The 19,639-nt window shown below is 43.0% G+C and overlaps 1 protein-coding gene across 1 annotated transcript; it reads left to right on the top strand.

The window, feature by feature from the left end:
* The first annotated feature begins 7,674 nt into the window (after nucleotides 1-7,674).
* On the top strand, nucleotides 7,675-19,541 carry LOC127295065 (uncharacterized). The gene is made up of 9 exons (XM_051324970.2): nucleotides 7,675-7,879; nucleotides 8,744-8,849; nucleotides 15,906-16,174; nucleotides 16,839-16,944; nucleotides 17,046-17,405; nucleotides 17,490-17,566; nucleotides 17,646-17,770; nucleotides 18,318-18,548; nucleotides 19,134-19,541. The coding sequence occupies exons 1-9, from the start codon at nucleotides 7,782-7,784 to the stop codon at nucleotides 19,154-19,156; spliced, it is 1,395 nt and encodes a 464-aa protein (XP_051180930.1). The 5' UTR covers nucleotides 7,675-7,781; the 3' UTR covers nucleotides 19,157-19,541.
* The last annotated feature ends 98 nt before the right edge of the window (nucleotides 19,542-19,639 follow it).

Here is a 19,639-nt window from a genome sequence, read left to right as displayed (position 1 = left end):
AACCAAGTGTCACAAAGGGGTACCTCTATGCCGCCTGTACAAAGGTCTAAGGAGAAAGCTCGCATTGGATTTCTCGCTTTTGATTATTCTCAACTTAGACATCCATACCGGGACAACATAGACAACAGATAATGGACTCCTCTTTAACGCATAAGCATTTAGCAACAATTAATGTTCTCATATGAGATTGAGGATATTTGTCTAAAACTGAAACTTCCACCATGAATCATGGCTTTAGTTAGCGGCCCAATGTTCTTCTCTAACAGTATGCATGCTCTAACCATTCAACTCATGGTAAATCGCCCTTACTTCAGACAAGACGGACATGCATAGCAACTCACATGATATTCAACAAAGAGTAGTTGATGGCGTCCCCAGGAACATGGTTATCGCTCAACAAGCAACTTATAAGAGATAAAGTGCATAAGTACATATTCAATACCACAATAGTTTTTAGGCTATTTGTCCCATGAGCTATATATTGCAAAGATGAAGAATAGAAATTTAAAGGTAGCACTCAAGCAATTTACTTTGGAATGGCGGAGAAATACCATGTAGTAGGTAGGTATGGTGGACACAAATGGCATAGTGGTTGGCTCAAGGATTTTGGATGCATGAGAAGTATTCCCTCTCGATACAAGGCTTAGGCTAGCAAGGTTATTTGAAACAAACACAAGTATGAACCGGTGCAGCAAAACTCACATAAAAGACATATTGTAAGCATTATAAGACTCTACACCGTCTTCCTTGTTGTTCGACCCTTACTAGAAATTATCTAGACCTTAGAGAGACCAATTATGCAAACCAAATTTTAGCAAGCTCTATGTATTTCTTCATTAATAGGTGCAAAGTATATGATGCAAGAGCTTAAACATGAGCACAACAATTGCCAAGTATCACATTATCCAAGACATTTTACCAATTACTACATGTAGCATTTCCCGTTTCCAACCATATAACAATTTAACGAAGCAGTTCAACCTTCGCCATGAATATTATGAGTAAAGCCTAAGGACATATTTGTCCATATGCAACAGCGGAGCGTGTCTCTCTCCCACACAATGAATGCTAGGATCCAACTTTATTCAAACAAAACAAAAACAAAAACAACAGACGCTCCAAGCAAAGTGCATAAGATGTGATGGAATAAAAATATAGTTTCACTAAAGGAACCTGATAATGTTGTCGATGAAGAAGGGGATGCCTTGGGCATCCCCAAGCTTAGACGCTTGAGTCTTCTTGAAATATGCAGGGGTGAACCACCGGGGCATCCCCAAGCTTAGAGCTTTCACTCTCCTTGATCATATTGTATCATCCTCCTCTCTTGATCCTTGAAAACTTCCTCCACACCAAACTCAAAACAACTCATTAGAGGGTTAGTGCATAATCAAAATTCACATGTTCAGAGGTGACATAATCATTCTTAACACTTCTGGACATTGCACAAAGCTACTGAAAGTTAATGGAATAGAAAAATCCATCAAACATAGCAAAACATGCAATGCGAAATAAAAGGCAGAATCTGTCAAAACAGAACAGTCCGTAAAAACGAATTTCTAAGAGGCACCTGACTTGCTCAAATGAAAATGATCAAATTGAATGAAAGTTGTGTACATATCTGAGGATCACTCACGTAAATTTTCAGAATTTTCTGAGTTTCCTACAGAGAATTCTGCCCAGATTCGTTACAGCAAGAAATCTGTTTCTGCGCAGTAATCCAAATCTAGTATGAACCTTACTATCAAAGACTTTACTTGGCACAACAATGCAACAAAATTAAGATAAGGTGAGGTTGCTACAGTAGTAACAACTTCCAAGACACAACAAAACAGTAGCAAAATAACACATGGGTTATCTCCCAAGAAGTGCTTTCTTTATAGCCATTAAGATGGGCTCAGTAATTTTAATGATGCACTCCCAAGAAATAAGAGTTGAAGCAAACGAGAGCATCAAAAAGCAAATACAAAACACATTTAAGTCTAACCCACTTCCTATGAAAAGGAATCTTGTAAATAAACAAGTTCATGAAGCATAATGCAACAAGCATAGAAAGACTAGACAAGAGCAACTTCAAGATTTTCAGCAAAAAGAGAGGTGTTTTAGTAACTTGAAAATTTCTACAACCATATTTTCCTCTCTCATAATAATATCCAGTAGCATCATGAGCAAACTCAACAATATAACTATCAAATGAAACATTCTTATCATGAGTCTCATGCATAAAATTATTACTCTTCACATAAGCATAATCAATTTATTAGTTGTAGTGGGAGCAAATTCAACAAAGTAGCTATCATTATTATTCTCATCAAGTGTAGGAGGCATAGTATAATCATAATAAAATTTACTCTCCATAGTAGGTGGCACCAAAAGACCACTATCATTATAATCATCATAAATAGGAGGCAAAGTATCATCAAAGAAAATTTTCTCCTCAATGCTTGGGGGACTAAAAATATCATGCTCATCAAAACCAGCTTCCCCAAGCTTAGACTTCTCCATAGCATTAGCAGTGATTGTGTTCATACTAATAACATTGCTACTTGCATGCAAATGAGGTTCCATAGGTTCTTTAATTTTCGCATCACACAATTCATGTCTTAACTTGGGAAATAAATTAAAAAGCTCATAGCTGTTTTCCATTATGCCTTACTAGTGTAAAACAAGAAACAAAAAGATGCAATTGCAGGATCTAAAGGAAATAGCTTCGAGTACTTACAACGGCGCCGGAAAATAGCTTAGTAGCCGAGATCCGGAGTGTGAGTACCTTTTACCTTTTCTCCCCGGCAACAGCGCCAGAAAATAGCTTGATGTCTACTCACGCTTCTTTTCCTGTAGACAGTGTTGGGCCTCCAAGAGCAGAGGTTTGTAGAACAGCAGCAAGTTTTCTCTTAAGTGGATCACCCAAGGTTTATCGAACTCAGGGAGGAAGAGGTCAAAGATATCCCTCTCAAGCAACCCTGCGATCACAATGCAAGAAGTCTCTTGTGTCCCCAACACACCTAATACACTTGTCAGATGTATAGGTGCACTAGTTCGGCGAAGAGATAGTGAGATGCAAGTAATATGGATGAGTATGAGTGGTAATAGCAATCTGAATAAAATATGGCAGCGAGTAAACATGCAACAAAACAGTAAACAAACGGAGATTCGATGTGTGGAAACAAGGCATAGGGATCCTGCTTTCACTAGTGGACACTCTCAACAATGATCACATAATAGAACCACTCTACACTCTTTTGTTGGATGATGAACACCATGATTGTGTAGGGCTACAAGAGCACCTCAATGCCGGAGTTAACAAGCTCCACAACATTCGATATTCATATTTAATTAACCTTAGAGTGCATGATAGATCATTGCAATGACACCAAGTACTAACATAGCATGCACACTGTCACCATCACACTATGAAGGAGGCATAGATCACATCAGTACTATCATAGCAATAATTAACTTCATAATCTACAAGAGATTACAATCATAACCTACGCCAAGTACTACACGATGCACACACTGTCACCATTACACCGTGGAGGAGGAATAGAGTACTTTAATAACATCACTAGAGTAGCACATAGATGATATTCAACTAGATCACATAAAGAGAGAGATGAACCACATAGCTACAGCGGAGCCCTCAGCCCCGGGGGTGAATTACTCCCTCCTCATCATGGAGACAACGATGGTGGTGAAGATGGCGGTGGAGACGGCGGTGGAGATGACTCCGGGGGCAATTCCCCGTCCCAGCAGGGTGCCGGAACAGAGACTTCTGTCCCCCGAATTGGAGTTTCACGATGGCGGCGGCTCTGGAAGGTTTTCTCGGGTTTCGTCAATCGGTGTCGAGGATTTAGGTCAGGGAGGCCTAAATAGGCGAAGAGGCGGAGTCGGAGGGGCCACGGGGGACCCACACTAGGGGGGCGCGTCCCCCCCTTGGCCGCGCCGCCCTGTGGGGTGGGGCCCCCTGGCTCCCCTCTGGCCCCTCTTCGGTGCTCTGGAAGCTTCCGGGAAAAATAAGATATTGGGCGTTGATTTCGTCCGATTCCGAGAATATTTCCTTTGTAGGATTTCTGAAACCAAAAACAGCAGAAAACAGCAACTGGCCCTTCGGCATCTCGTTAATAGGTTAGTTCCGGAAAACGCATAAAAACGATATAAAGCGTGAACAAAACATGTAGGTATTGTCATAAAACAAGCATGGAACATCAGAAATTATAGATACGTTGGAGACGTATCAGAGATGCGCATGACAAGCGTCGAATAGGACCTTCACCAGACCGCCCCTCGAAGGTCATCGTACACTGCCCGAGGGTGGCTTCGACTTCACATCAAGAAGAGACCACCGCGAAGACATTCGAACACGCCGGAACGGAGCCGACTAACATGACCTTGCCGCAACCAGACCTTGGTCACCACCATCGTTGTTGCCTCTCAAGTCTCCACCCGGAAGACCCGCATCTCCCGTTGACCTCCTGCCAACCCAGATGCCATGTGTGTCGAGGCGCAGGAGGGCGCGAAGGGTATCATCAACTTCAAGACGACGCCCTCACGAGGGAGCACGACGAAGGATCGACGTCATCGTCCGATCCCGCGGGATCAAGGCTTTCGCCCGAAGATGTGAACCCGAGGCAGTGAAGGTCGTAAAGCTCCACGACCGCCCTCCAAGAAGGTCGACGACCGCAGACGCCGCGCGGTCAGGCTTTCTCCCGGAGCAAACGAGCCACCACAGCCTCACGTGGCCGGACAATGAGACGAATACCGAAACCGCTGCTAGCCCGCACTCAGCAGACACACCTCATGCGCAGAAGCGGTGCCACCGCCGCACACAAGCCACCACCGCCACCACAACCAGACCAAGGAGCCCGCAAGCCTCGCTGCCACCACCCACGCCACGCGAGGCTGAAGAGCCGAGCCGCACCAACGCTGCCTACCAAGCTCGACGAGAAGAGTTCCGCGGGCGCCGCCAACCGCCACAGAGAGGGAGCTTCGACGGACGCCAACACAGGGGTCCAAGGCCGAGCTGTCGGCCGCAGCAGCGCAAGCTCCCCGGTCCAGCCGCCATGCCGCCATCGCGGCCACAGCGGCCGCCACACCAGCCGGAGCACACACCGGGCCGCCACTCCGTAGACCACCTCCGTAGCAACGTCCCGCGCCGCTGCCCACAGGGCAGCACACCGCGCACCCCGGCCACCCCCGCGCCGCACACCGGCGCCCCAGCCAAGCCCGTACCGCACGCCGGCCGGGGGCCGCGCTCGTCGCCGCTCTGCCGCCCACACGGCCCGAACGCCGCCGAATCCACCGGGCCGCCGCCACAGCCCGCCTCACCACCAGATCGGGGCGTGCTTGCCCCGGATCCGCCACCCCACGGTCCCGGAGCCGTCGCTCCGGCGTCCTAACGCCGGCGAGCCGCCATTCCCGCCCCAGCCAGATCCGGCAGCCGTCCGCGACGCGACGAAGAAGGAGCCACCCCTGGCACCATTTGGCAGCGGGGGGCCGCCGCCACCGCGGTGCGGAGGAGGGGGGCGGCGCGGGATTTTTGCCCCCGGTGTCGCCTGGGGTGCGACACGGGGGGGAGTCCATCGATATTTAGACAATATATATATTTCATATTTGCATGCCTTAAGCCCTTTGTACTTCACTGTTATCCTAAACTAGATGATACCCCGCGCGTGGCTGCGGGAACATGAGCTATATAACTATAAATAATGAAGGTGTGTAAAGTTAGAACATAACTTAATCACATGTGTCTTCTCATTGCCAAACTATAGCCCAGAGAAAAAACATTGGTGTAACAATAATGAATCCACATATAGAGAAATATATGAGATAACATTATTTGCATAATTCCTTGGTAGAAAACAACTCTTTTTTGTAGTGGAGTGGTAGAAGAGAAGTTAAATTATCCGATAGATTCAGGTCACATTCAGTCAGTTGGACTTCATAACTGCAAGAGAAAAGAAGAAAGGAAACATCTTTAACTTTCCAGGTATGTAAAATTCAGGCAAAAAGCAAGCTAATAAAGCATGACTTAGTTTGGTTCTAACAAACTATGATGTTCCCAAAATTAATGGGATTTATTCGTAAGACAAAGGAAAATAAAGAAATGACTGTTATGCTGAGAATTCTTTCCTAGATCTGGATAGACCAAAACTTTACTGATCCTAGCATCATGTAAGACACATGATCGTACCAAGTAACTAAAACGGTTTGTACCACATGACAGTAGTTGGTTCTATCTGATATCACTCGATAGAGGTGCATGATGTTCAATATAAAGGTCATGGAACCTAATTGTGTGATTAATTTTTTTAGGGAGAAAAATAGAGACAATACAATACAATAGCTCGATCATGACTACTTTAAGAGCATAATAGATGTGCAGTGCATACATAATCAAAGCAAAAAAAACAGAGGTAATCCAGATTTGGTACCTGTTAATTGAGCAGACACGGGTGTTTGAGTGCACAAACATTTGGCAAACAGCTTGGAATGACCGAAGGTACCTTACTGAATGAACTTAACATGAAAAAAGAGTCACAAAAGAAATGACATATCAATAACCGCCGTGTTAATTACTAATGTGTCCACCTCACAAAACAAAAACTGCACTTTACACAAAAATACTTATAAGATACCAATAGAGGCAAGAATATGATCTAGATTTATAAATAAATAAATAAATATGAAGAAAAAACATTGGAATGGAGAAAATGGAGATATATACTATACCAAGCGAAACGTTGCTTGCAGCATTCGTAGATGTTGAAATTGCAGTCAAGGAATATGTACATCGAGGATGCGGTAAACAGGTACGGACGTTTGATAACAATCACCCGAGCTGTTGATGCCGGCGCAGGATCACTTTCAAGCGATAGTAGCATAAAGATGGTAAAAGAGCATGCGGACTGGAGACCGTCTTAGTAGAGGCCGACCCTCCTACGAAGGTTGTGTTGGGTTATGCGGAGGTGAGGACCACTGGCGGCGGGTTGGAGAACGAACTGGGCGAAGCAATACAAACCGTGAGTGGAGATGGGTGAGCAAATGCATCGCTTAAAACAGGAGTGCCGATGCATCGGTTACTCTTGCATTTGCTAAGTGGAGAAGATGAGGAGACGGCCAATCGTGCTGGAGATAAAGAGAGCGAAACTTCTAGTGTTCCTGGTAAATCAATCGACATGGATACTATACGACCGCAGCACACAGCGGGACCTCTAGAGCATTACGGCAAAAAAAATAGGACAGACGTCAACAGGAAGCTCCTCTTTCCATTTGAAAAAATCAATCCACTTGGGATGATGTGGACACATAATTAAGTGATATGTTGGGTCAGCTGATGTGGCATAGCTGCATGTCAAGAGAAATACCTTAGTGGGGATGAACTTCTTAGTTATATAAGATTATTCTGGATGGCAGGCTAATAAAATTACCGTTAGCTCACCCCAGAAAATCTTAGGTCCCAATTTATGCTATGCTTAGAAATTACGCAATCCACCTAAAACTAAACTCTAATAAAAAGCTTATTTTTTCAATTCATTCATTTTGTTCAGATATTCTAAAATATTTGTAGTGTTAGCAACGCGAGCTTTCATGTTCTAGTGTATAGAATAGCGAGACAGGGTACGCGTCGGCTGGATATCGGACGCATTAAGCGTCAAATAGGGATCGCCCAAAAAACTGCAGCGGCAAAGCAAATCAAGGCAGGCTAGCGCGAGCGACAGGACAGTCGCAGTTACCACCGAAATAAGTTCCACCACCACCACCACCACCACCACCACTGTCGCATGGAGGCGGACGCTGCGGCCGCCGCCGCGCGGGGCAGGGAGGCAGAGATCGAGAAGGCCCTACGCGCCCGCGTCCCCTTCTTCAAAAATCAGGCCGAGTGAGCGTTTCCTCCTCTCATCGCTTCCCCTTTTCGGACTGGTTGTCTGGTTGGTTGTGCCCCGATGGTCTATGCCTTCTAGGGTTTTTGGCTGGGCGGCGCGAGGCGCGAGTTGCTGTCTAGGGTTTTGGCGATGGGACTGGGGTAGCCCTGGTGTTCGAATTTCACCTTGTCGGTGTAAGTTCAATTGTCCTGGAACATAGAGGGTTTTGGTCGGCTGGATTCAATTTAGTCCGTGCAATGATGGTGGTTGAGGCTAGGGCGGTGAAATAGGGTTGCAGGTCCGTCGAAAATGTGGCGTAATGCAAGTAGCTCCTAGGAATAGGTCTTATGGGGGATGAAAGTGAAACCCTAGTTCTTAAGCCTTTAGGGTGGAGGGAAATGGAACCTCACCGGAGATTCATTGTGGTTGACTGCTGGCTTTGTCAACTCCGTGGTCACTGTATTGCTGTGTATGGGCACATGGGGTACCAGAGGGAATGGACCTTGGTGTCTTGTAATGCGATGTATACGCGGGGTTCTTCCTCTTTGTAGGGCTCCACAATACTGTTTGCAATTGCTATACCAAATTCGTGATTAAAGGGTAGTATTAGTAATGGCTAGGCAGCAGTTTTCGTGTGTCCTTAGGTATACAACAAGTCTGTAAGGTATAAAAAAGGTGACATTTGAGGGGCAGTGGCATACATTATGTGATTCTGTAGACCTGGCTGCCTCGGAAAGGGCTCTCCAGCTGTTGTGCTTGCTAGCAGTCGAAACTGGTCTTTCCCTCTTATTTCCTTACTTTAGGAATCAGGTCAATTTGTTCTCTCTCATTTGCCATGGTCAACAAAGAGGAATGTAACGCTGGTATTTTTCTTGTTTCAGCTCCTTGACCCTTGAAGGTGTTAGGAGAACGTTGGAGAAGGACATGGGGTTGGAGATAAAATCACTTGATGCTCATAAAAAGTTCATAAGGCAATGTATAGACAAGGTACAATGGATGATAATGTACACAGGCCTTCCTGTGGCATAATAATTACCATGGAGAAACACAATCAGTGAAATTAATGGTTCCTTACTATAACAATGATTTTTTCTTTACTTTGTTATTGTTACTTCTAACATTTATGCAAGTTATTGGGCTGACTTATATATACGTACACATGGTTTCTTATTGGATTTAGTTGCATGAAAGGGTGATTACATTTTATTATTTGCTACCAAAGCTAGTACTAATCATTTAATAAACAGTGTATTCTGCAGATTGGTTGAACTTGTTAGAATAAAAAATGAAGTTATTTATCTCAAAATCACAGGGTGCTAAGCGTCATCCTCCTGAGGCATGGGCATTCCATTAGACCGAACCAATCGGTTCGGTTTTTCGGGCTATTGAAAATTCGGTTTTCAAAAATTAGTGACAGATCGGTCGTTTGAGGAAAAGCTAACCGAGGCTTCGGTCAACTGATAATTTGGTTCGCTCTTCAGTGTCACTGAACAGAACAGATCTTGTTTGACAACACACAAAATAGGAAAGAAAATGTGAGCGATGGAAGAAAGATAGAAAACAAAATCAGTTCCTACAGGCAAGAACATCTCGCATGTGAGTTCAGCAAAATAATCCCAAACGGGTTGGTAGAGGAGATTGCTAAATAGAAGAAGATGTAGTCCACGGGGACAAGAAAGACACAAAGGAAGGGTAGAGATAAGGCACTGGCCGCTGGCTGGGCCTCCTCCACTGCCGGCATGGAACGAGACCAAGAGAGATAGCGTCTCTGGCGGTTAGGTTAGGAATGGGAAAGAGAAGTTGTCCTCACGTGGGGCTGTGGCCTATGGGGGTGGCCTGGCAGTTTCGATCTTATCTTATGGGTGGATTTAATAGCACGATACGTGTGATGCAAGGATGTCTGGGCCACATGGATTGCTGGGCTTCGCTAGTTTTTTTTGGACACATCCATAGTATTTTGGCATTCACGGAAGTTTGGCCAACCGTGTTTGCAAACCGATATCACTGAACCAAATTTGGTTTTCCAGAAATCAGGACCAAATAGAACACCGAATTTTCGGTCCTCGGTTTATTCGGCTTTGCTCTTGGTTCATTCGGTGTCGGTTTTCGTTCCTCGGTTTATTTGCCCACCCCTACTCCTGCCGAGCTCTTAGCAGGTGGTACGAACCAACCTGCGGCCGGCCTAGCTCCTAATCTCGTAAGAGCACTGCAAAATTGTCATGTGTTATTCCAGCTAAGCTAATCCGCAACGATTATCTCTGATTTAACCAAAGTAAATAAAAAAAATAGGTAATATAGTTGACTATCCTCAAGACCATATGCGATTTTTCTTTAACTGGAAAACTGTAGGGGGAGGCCCCAACAGTAAAATTTATAGGCAAAAGGAAAAATACCCAGGGAGGGAGGAGAGAATGTACCTTAGCCTAAGGATTACAGTCTAGCCAGGCAGTAAGAGCTGTCCTATGGTCATCCTTCATTTTGTTAGAAAGAAGAAAGAGTTCCCTTTTGAAGGAGACAGAAAAGGAACTAAAACTAAGATTAACATTGTAAAAAAATAGCATTCCTCTGCTTTCAAATTGGATCAGGAAGCAGTAGCTATGGCTTCAAAATTAAAAAAAAGGCTTGCCAAAAGCAGTTTTAGCAGAGGAGAGCATGCTGATGACATTTTGACTAGCATCGAGTCTAACATTGATCGAAAGCCAGCAACATTTGGTAAAAGGACAATTCCAGAAAAGGTGATCTACGGTTTCAATTCAACTATCTTCATCTTCACAAAGACAATGTTTTTATTAGTTCATAATCTTTTATTTGGAGTAGATCCTTCGTGTTGAGGCAATCATTAGCAAGGAGCCTGAAGAAGGCTTTTAACTTGGGAGTGTATTTAGATTTCCAGATCCACTTAGAGAATGTAGGGCTTCAAGACGCTTGAAATGTAGGTTATAGATATTAGCTGCAGAAAAGGATGGTCCCCAGCTGTACGCCCAGAGATCCTGGTCATCAATATTGAGGCAAGCTTGAGCTGCAAGCTAACTTCGATAGGTTGTTCTTGCTCCACCCAAATGAACAGGGTAACACTGACTCTCCTAAACCTGATGAGGTTAACAAGCCGCCACAAACAGGAGGTCAACCAAGTAATTCACCAGGGCAAGGCAGTGTGTATATGCATACACCACAAGGTCCAGCCTTTATATGCACTGGACAGCCCAAATCATCCCCACTCCAACCAGACCAACACAGACCACCAGCTCCTGCAGTGGGTTTTGGTACTATGCAAGATGCAGCTGGCAGAGAACAGAACTTGGATGGCACTTACAAGGCACCATACAGACACCCTCACTATGGTCACCAAAAGAACCCTGGACACATGCAGCAGTTGAGAATTGAGCACACTGCCCGAGAACATCAACAACAGGGGCACAACATTACAGAACCACATGATGAGGACTACTGTGGTAGTGAAAACAGAGGAGGGTTTCAGAAAACAAACTATCAGGATATCAGGAAGTTACAGCCTGTGGTCAAACCAGCGAAACTGAATATTCCTGAATTTGAGGGAGATGCTCTTGGATCCAAACCATTGAACAATACTTTGATGCTGCCAGGACGCCTCTGGACCAGAGAACACAAATTGCTGTTACTTATTTGACAGGACCAGCTATTCAATGGTGGAGAAGTACTGGTTTCTCAACAAACAATGTGCAATGGCATAGATTCTGCAGATACCTGACTGATAGGTTCTCTGTTACTTCCATTTGTGACAATGTCCGAAACTTCCACTCCTTAACACAAACATCCACAGTAGCTGATTACATAACCAAGTTCGAGAGAGCATTGAATCTCATGAGAAGAGATAACCCTACACTGCCAGATGATTATTACATTAACAGCTTTATATCTGGTCTCCAAACTCATATTCAAGTGCACTTACAATGCTTGAAACCAGTTGATATGCAACAAGCCATGTGGTATGCAAGATGAATGGAACAGTCTATCCCACCACCAACATCTCGGCAGTATGTTCCAAGTATGAGGAGACAGGTTTCCTTTGAGCAACAAAAACCACAAAAGTCTGCTGTTCTTCCACCTTCTGCTGCTGCTATCATACAGCAAGCAAAGTAAAAGAACATTTGCTACAAGTGCAAGGAGAACTGGTTTCCTGGGCATAAAAAGGTTTGTAAAATGTCACAAGCAGCTCAAATTAATGCCTTGCAAACACAGGACCAGGACAGTCCGGAAATCATACATGAGTATGACGAAGACTCTGATAATCCGGAAGAATCTGCGGGCAACCCAACTCTTCAAATTTCCATGCATGCATTGAGAGGAAAGAAAGCAAAGAAATATACATTTACTCTGCAAATTACTATTGGCAAAGAAAAGGCCCTGGCTCTTGTTGATACAGGGAGTACCACCACACTCATCACTTCTGAACTAGCAGCGAAGGCAAACTGTTGCTTCACACCAACACCAAGAGAAAAAGTGCAATTTGCAAATGGAGAAACATTGTGGACAGAATTCCTATGTAATAACACAGCTTATGATATTCAAGGAATTCCATTCAACTCCAATTTCCGAGTCCTCAAGCTGAAAGGGGTATGACATCATTTTAGGAGCACACTGGATTTATGAACACAGCCCAGTGGAACTAAATCTTAAGGCACTAACTCTGAAGGTGAGGATTAATGAGGAAATTGTCACATTCTATGATGCCAGCCTACCTGCCACTACAGATATTCCTCACAGTGCCCAACTACACAAACTATTGGATAATTCTATCTGTGGAGCTTTGCTCCTAATCAAACCACCCTTATCTGACACAGAACAAACGATAGACACAATTCCACTACCTGTCCAAGCTGTTCTGGAGTTCGAGGACATATTCTCGGAGCCAACATCCCTGCCCCCAAAAAGGAAATGTGATCATGTCATTTCCAGAATACCACATCATCAGAAAAATATTATGGAGAAATTGGTGACTGATTTGTTGAAGAACAAGTTCGTCAGACCCAGTAACAGTCCTTATTCTTCTCCAGCACTAGTTGTCAAAAAGAAAGACTTTGATTGGTGCCTGTGCATTGACTTAAGATAAATGAATGCACAAAAACTATCAAGAACAAGTTCCCTATCCCAGTGATAGAAGACCTCCTGGATGAACTCAATGCAGCACAAATATTCTCCAAAATTGACCTTAGAAGTGGCTATCGCCAGATCCGAATGAGTGAGCAGGACATTGATAAAACTGCCTTTAGCACACACCAAGGACATTATGAATATGTCGTCATGCCATTCGGCTTGACAAATGCCCCTGCCACATTCCAACAGCTCATGAATGCAATTTTGGAAAAATTCCTCAGGAAATTTGTCTTGGTGTTCTTCGATGATATACTGATTTATAGCAAGTCATTAACAGAACACATTGGGCATTTGACAGCAGTATTCACTTGCCTCAGAGAAAACCAGCTGTTTGCCAAGAGGAAGAAATGCACTTTTGCCCAAAAGCAGGTGGAATACCTAGGCCATATAATCACTGGCAAGGGAGTAGCAACGGACCCTGCCAAAATAGCTGCAATAGTCAATTAGTCAATTGGCCAACTCCATCAAATGTCACTGAATTGAGAAGTTTCCTCGGTTTGGCAGGCTACTATAGGAGATTTGTGAAACATTATGGTATAATTTGCAAACCACTATTTGTTGCACTAAAGAAAGAGGGATTTCTATGGACTGAGGAACAAAATGCAGCTTTCCTTGATTTGAAACAGAAAATGACTAGCACTCCTGTCCTCACTATGCCAGACTTCACTCAACCGTTTATATTGGAAACTGATGCAAGTGGATATAAAGACCAATTTCGTTTATGAGCCAAACCATTGGAAGTAAAGCAGCTGCACTGTCTACATATGACAAGGAAGCATTGGCCATAATTGAAGCACTCAAAAAGTGGAAACATTACTTTTGCTGCTAGTTCTGTAATAATTCGGACTGACCAGCAAAGCCTCAAGCACATCCAGGAACAAAAATTAACTGAAGGGGTGCAACATAAACTCATGATCAAATTATTGGGGTACAAATATGCAGTGGAGTATAAAAAGGGCAGAGAAAACAGAGTTGCCGATGCCCTCTCTAGAGTAAAGTATCATTTGTCCCAACTATTCAAAAGCACAGAAGGAGATGAGAAGTGTCAAGATATCATCTCCAAGCTTCTTCTGGATGCAAAGGCAGTGCCACACTACACACTCACGAGTGGAGTGCTTAGGTATAAGCATAAGATCTTCATTGGACAGGGAAATGCTTTGAGAGAGAAACTCTTGCAGTCCATGCATAACTCTGAACTAGGAGGCCACTGGTGAAAAAGCAACATACCAGCGAATTAAATTGCTCTTTGCTTGGCAGGGCCTCAAATCTGCAGTCACTGCTTTTGTCAAAGCTTGTCCAGTTTGCCAGATCAACAAACCTGAACATTGTGCTTACCCAGGCCTCTTGCAACCTCTACCTGTCCCAGACTTTGCCTGGACACACATAAGCATGGATTTCATTGAGGGTTTGCCATTATCTGAGAACAAGGACATGATACTGGTGGTTGTTGACAGATTTACAAAATATGCCCACTTCATTTCCTTGAAGCATCCCATCACTGTCAGAACAGTAGCTAAATCCTTCATTGATCACATATTCAAATACCATGGCCTTCCAACTGTCATTGTGACTGATAGAGACCGAATATTCACAAGCACACTGTGGCAAAGATTGTTCAGTGCTCTGGGTGTCAAACTGCATTTTAGTACTTCCTATCATCCTCAAATGGATGGCCAAACCGAAAGGGTCAATCAATGCTTAGAGCATTACTTGAGGAACATGGCCTTCCTTCAGCCAAAGAAGTGGCATAGTTGGTTGTCCATGGCTGTGTGGTGGTACAACACAAGCTTCCACACCTCTCACTCAATATGACTCCATTTCAAGCTCTCTATGGCAGACCACCTCCCCTCTTAGCAGAAATGCTCCTCCCTGCAGAAGATTCTGGTGACACATTCACCCCTGATCAGCAAAGGGAACAAACGACAGCCCAGATTAAGCAGAACCGTGCTAAAGCACAAGAGAGAATGAAGCATTTTGCTGATAAAAATAGAATCGAGCGATCGTTCCAAGTTGACACACTTCCCTCAGTTTACACCACTGCCTGAAATTACACTCCAAGTAGTATGGTCCATTCAAGGTACTCGCGAAGGTAGGCAACACATCCTACAAGTTGCTTCTGCCGGATAACTGCAAATTGCATCACACATTTCATGTGACTCAGCTGAAACAACACATTGGACCGAAGGCTGTGCCAAATCCAAATTTACCTCTGCTTGATGACAGTGCAACCATTTTGGTGGCACCAGAAGCAGTATTGGAGCGCAAACTCATTCCCAGAGTACACGGTGATATCAGCATTCCCGTGGTGTGTTGGCTGATCAAATGGGTAAACCTCCCTGCAGAAGCCGCTACGTGGGAAGATGCGAGTTTCATCCAAAAAGTATTTCCAGGTTTCACTCCTTGAGGGCAGGTCGTTTCTCAAGAACGGGGAAGTTGTCAGGACCCAAACAGCTAACTGACGAGGTGTTCATGGTTAACTGAAGAAGTGTCAATTTGCTTTACACCTGTACTTTTTCCCAACCACTCGGTTGTTTGTCATCTTCCTCGCCTGAGCTTTATAGCTCAGTTTTCCTTAGGGTTGGAGGCATCTCTTCTGTATTTGGGTTGAATTCTAGCCGCCTCTGTTGAGGGTCTGGCCTAGCTACTTGTAATTGCACCATATATTTCATAATAGAACCTCCTAAATTCGTAGCTATTCCTGAGTGTTATTGCTTGATTTCTGAACCTTTCCCAAGCATGGGCATATCATTCCCTTAAGTTTTATGTTTCGAAGTTTAGAAAATGATTCCTTTGGTATTTATATTTACTTACCTTAGATAAAACCTGCTAGTTTGTATTCATCAGGCATTATTTACTCAGCTTTCTGCAATGGTCATTTACTTTTCTCTTTTTGGTTGTGCATGATACCAGGTGTTTTCTGAATTTGGTGATGAGAATACTAGTAATGCATCAGAGAAGGCTGAAGCTAAAGATGATAATTTGTCCAAGGAAGGATCGGAAGATGCGCTATCAGTGTCGAACAAAATCTACTCCAGTGCTGATGAGCAGGGGGCAAGATCTAGTGAGACAGAGAAAGATCCGGAGGGAGCAAGAAATCAAGCTTCTGGTTGTGATATAAGCGAAGCTATGATCAAGAAAGCTATCGATAAAAGGGATTCTTATTTTAGAGAGAACTCAGAGTATGTCTCCAACCTGTCACTGTTAATCAGTGATCTCTATTGTTTTTAAGTCTTTCACTGCCCACAATAATGGTTATGAATATCTAACTTGAGTATAAATAGCTAGCTATTACCTCAGGACATAAGCACATGTGCCATCAAAAGCATCGATACTGATATTAAAATGGTAAAATCTGCATCTAGGAGGCTGTAGAAAATAATAAGGTGAACAATTTTTACCTGATCGATTATTTTGGTCGAGACATTATTTCATATTTGCATAGTATGGTGGAATGCTCGCGTGGGTGGGTTTGGTGGGGGGCATATTGGAGATAAGGTTCTCTCTTCCCATGATCATTCTCAAGTAAATCATACCTGATTATTGATGCACCAGAAATTTTAGGTTGAGATTACTTTATACACTTTGAGTGTGTCTTGCTTTAATTGTACACTTCAGATTCCTTCATGTTTCCTTCGCATGTCTACTTCATCTTGCCAAAAGCATGCACTTTTGTATTTTACTTGATTTTGGTTTGAACTCTAGAGTCTGGAACTCTAGCTTGTGCAACTGTCCACCAAAAAAAAGGAGAGCATAAGTTACTTTAAAGAAGAACATTACATCATTCATTTTACCTGTTAGCGCATTTGGCTATTCAGCACTTATTCACAAAATGAAGCAATGCAGAACTCTTACTTTAGTAGGAGTTCGCCGAACTTTAGAAGAAGACCTCAAGCTTGAGAAGAAAGCTTTGGATGCTTACAAGGGTTTTATTACCAAAGAGTTAGACAGAGTACGTTTCAAAATGTGCAGCAGAAACGTGTCTTTGATTTTTGATTTAGCTTTAGCTTAAAGACTTCTTGACTGCATTTCTATTACATTTCTGGATGACAGGTTTTGGTTTTGCAAGAACCTGAAAATGGGACAATGGATGTTGGCAAAAAGGAGGCACAAAAGGATGCTAGCCAAAACACAAGTAAAGGCTCTAAAAGAACTCGTCAAGACTCTGATACCTCTGAACTAAATGATAGCCATAGTGAGAGGGAGGACAGTGATAGAGCTAAGAGACCAAAAAAGAGAGGGGCTGAGAAGGGCAAATCTATAAAACAGCAGAAAAAGGTTACAGTGGAGAAGAAATTGTCAACTCCCAAGATTAAAAAGGTTGCAAAACAAGACTTAGATAAAAGTACTAAAAACAAAGGTGGAAATTCGACAGAAGATAATCCCCATTCATCTGCTGAGGAAGATGACAAGGTTCTTTTTTTAAAAAATCTTGGGCACTCGAATACTTGTTCCTTCATTATGTTTAGCTTACTGTTTATATATTTCGATTTGCAGAAAAGACAACAGCCAGCTCCAGTGTATGGCAAACAAGTAGAACGTCTGAAGTCAATAATCAAATCTTGTGGAATGAGGTAATTCTTACTTTTGGATACTCGGATGCTAGTTAACGAATTTTGGAATAACGAATTTACTAATATGTTCTTTTACTAGTATCCCACCTTCTGTGTATCGGAGGGCAAAGCAGGCCCCCGAAAGCAAGCGCGAGGCTTATTTGATAAAGGAGTTAGAGGATATACTTGAAAAGGAAGGATTGTCTTCACACCCTTCTGAAAAAGGTCCAGTTCGTTTTTGAATTATACATAATAAATATGTGATGAAGCTTCTGTGGATTGTTTCATTTTCTAAATTTTATTTGGGTAGCTTTAGGATTTTAGGTTGTTGAATTGCACTTTGTGAAGAACACTCCTTGGGTGCAGAGTCTAAGCTGTGGATGCACAAGGTTGCAAACCCACCCAACTAGATTTGTGTCTTACTTCGACCTTGATTTAGAAATTGTACGGTAATATAACTCTTTTCCCTAGAAAAAACGTTATGTGTTTCTCACAAACTGTGAGCATCACGAAGGTGCTTGTCCTAAAAAGTAAGATATAACATTACAGAAGATGTTTGTTCTCCTCTCAAAAGAAAGGTGTTTTGTTCTCAATGGTAAGATATATTACTGTGAATTGTGATGGGATGACCTCATCCTGAACTCTTGTAATTGGTTATACATTTTGTTCAACTGTTACTGCTGCATGCTAGTGTTGTGTTAATCACTTGAAGCATGTCGATATTACATAATCAGTTGACTTGCCTGTTAATTGTTATGCTTTCTTTGAACAGAAATTAAAGCAGTGAAAAAAAGGAAGGAGAGAGCAAAGGATCTTGAGGGCATAGACACGAGCAATATTATTACAAGTTCTCGCCGGAGAAGTTCTTTCATACCCATGCCAGTGCCTAAAGTTGAAGCTGATAGTGACGATGATGAAGATGAAGATGTTGCAGATGATGAGGAGAATGTAGTGGGTGGAGATAAAGGTGGCGATGCAGAAGCTGCTGATGGATCTGCTGATGGTAAGATTAAATAGTCTGTAACATTTAAATTTATTGCCCTACAAAGATTCAGGATGTTCTACTGCCTTGCAAAAAAACATCAAACTCAGCTGCATTGGAAAGATATGAACCTGGCAGGAAGCACTAGGAATAGTGTTAAAAAAATTGGTAACTGTTGCACCTATATTTTTCTGCTTTCGTATCCTGCAAATACTATAAAGTTTGACCCTGAATCTTTGTAGGACCATAGAAACCTGACATTAGTTGTTTTGAGAATTTCAGGACACTTCCTGTTCAAAATTCACGCAGGGGATTTAGATCCTGCATACACGTCCATTGACATTTGTATTTTGTAAATTCCTAGCTGACTGATCAAGTAGTGACCATTGTTCAAATTCAGGCAAGGATGTATTTAGCTTTTGTGGGACACACAATCTAATGCACAAAAAACTTTTAAGTATGCAGTAGCATTTGTTGTTGTTTTCTTATATATGAAAAATCTACTAATACAAAACTAGCAACAAACTGGCTCTCCATATCAGCATATGCACTCTCTGGAACGTCCACATCTGTTTCTTACCATGGTGACACTTTATGCTTTTCCAGATGCTGGAGGGGACAGCGATTGACTCTTGCGGCGTACTGCAAGGTGGAAGCAGTTGTGGCCTTGGCTAGTTGGCTGTGGGCATGGAGGAAGCTAGTTGCTCGGAAGTTAACTTTCTGACATCAATTTATGCAAGAGGAATTTACCGCCACAAGGAGGAGATGCAAGAGCTGTGGTGAAGTTGGCCATAACCGTTCAACATGCGGGCGGAAGTCAACGTACACTCCGAAGATGTAGTTCACCGCCCGTTTTTATGATTTCCTGCATACCCAGCGATGGGGGATTTATGTATTTTCCAGTTGAACTTGTCACTTTATGTGTTGTAAAAAGTTTGTGACGTTGGAGGTGCTTGTTATGGCAATTTATATTGTACCATTTCGAAAAAATTCGATGAAGCTATAATTGTTGTTTGCTGAGTGTGATGATGGAACACCCATTGAGTGTAATCGACACCATCTCAGAAATTTGGTTGTTTTAGTTTTGACTGGGTTTCACCTGCTGAGGAAGA

This window comes from Lolium perenne, chromosome 4 (assembly GCF_019359855.2).
Source record: "Lolium perenne isolate Kyuss_39 chromosome 4, Kyuss_2.0, whole genome shotgun sequence".
NCBI classification, from domain to species: Eukaryota; Viridiplantae; Streptophyta; class Magnoliopsida; order Poales; family Poaceae; genus Lolium; species Lolium perenne.
The sequence above is the reverse complement of the archived record's forward strand: the minus strand, read 5'-3'. Positions and strand labels throughout refer to the sequence as shown.

What these genes read in the sequence shown, in the direction of transcription:
- LOC127295065 (XM_051324970.2), top strand. Translation starts at nt 7,782, where the DNA reads ATGGAGGCGGACGCTGCGGCCGCCGCCGCGCGGGGCAGGGAGGCAGAG. An exon ending in TTCTTCAAAAATCAGGCCGA is followed by an intron (nt 7,880 to 8,743) that starts GTGAGCGTTTCC and finishes TTCTTGTTTCAG; the next exon opens with CTCCTTGACCCTTGAAGGTG. An exon ending in TGCTGATGGATCTGCTGATG is followed by an intron (nt 18,549 to 19,133) that starts GTAAGATTAAAT and finishes ATGCTTTTCCAG; the next exon opens with ATGCTGGAGGGGACAGCGAT.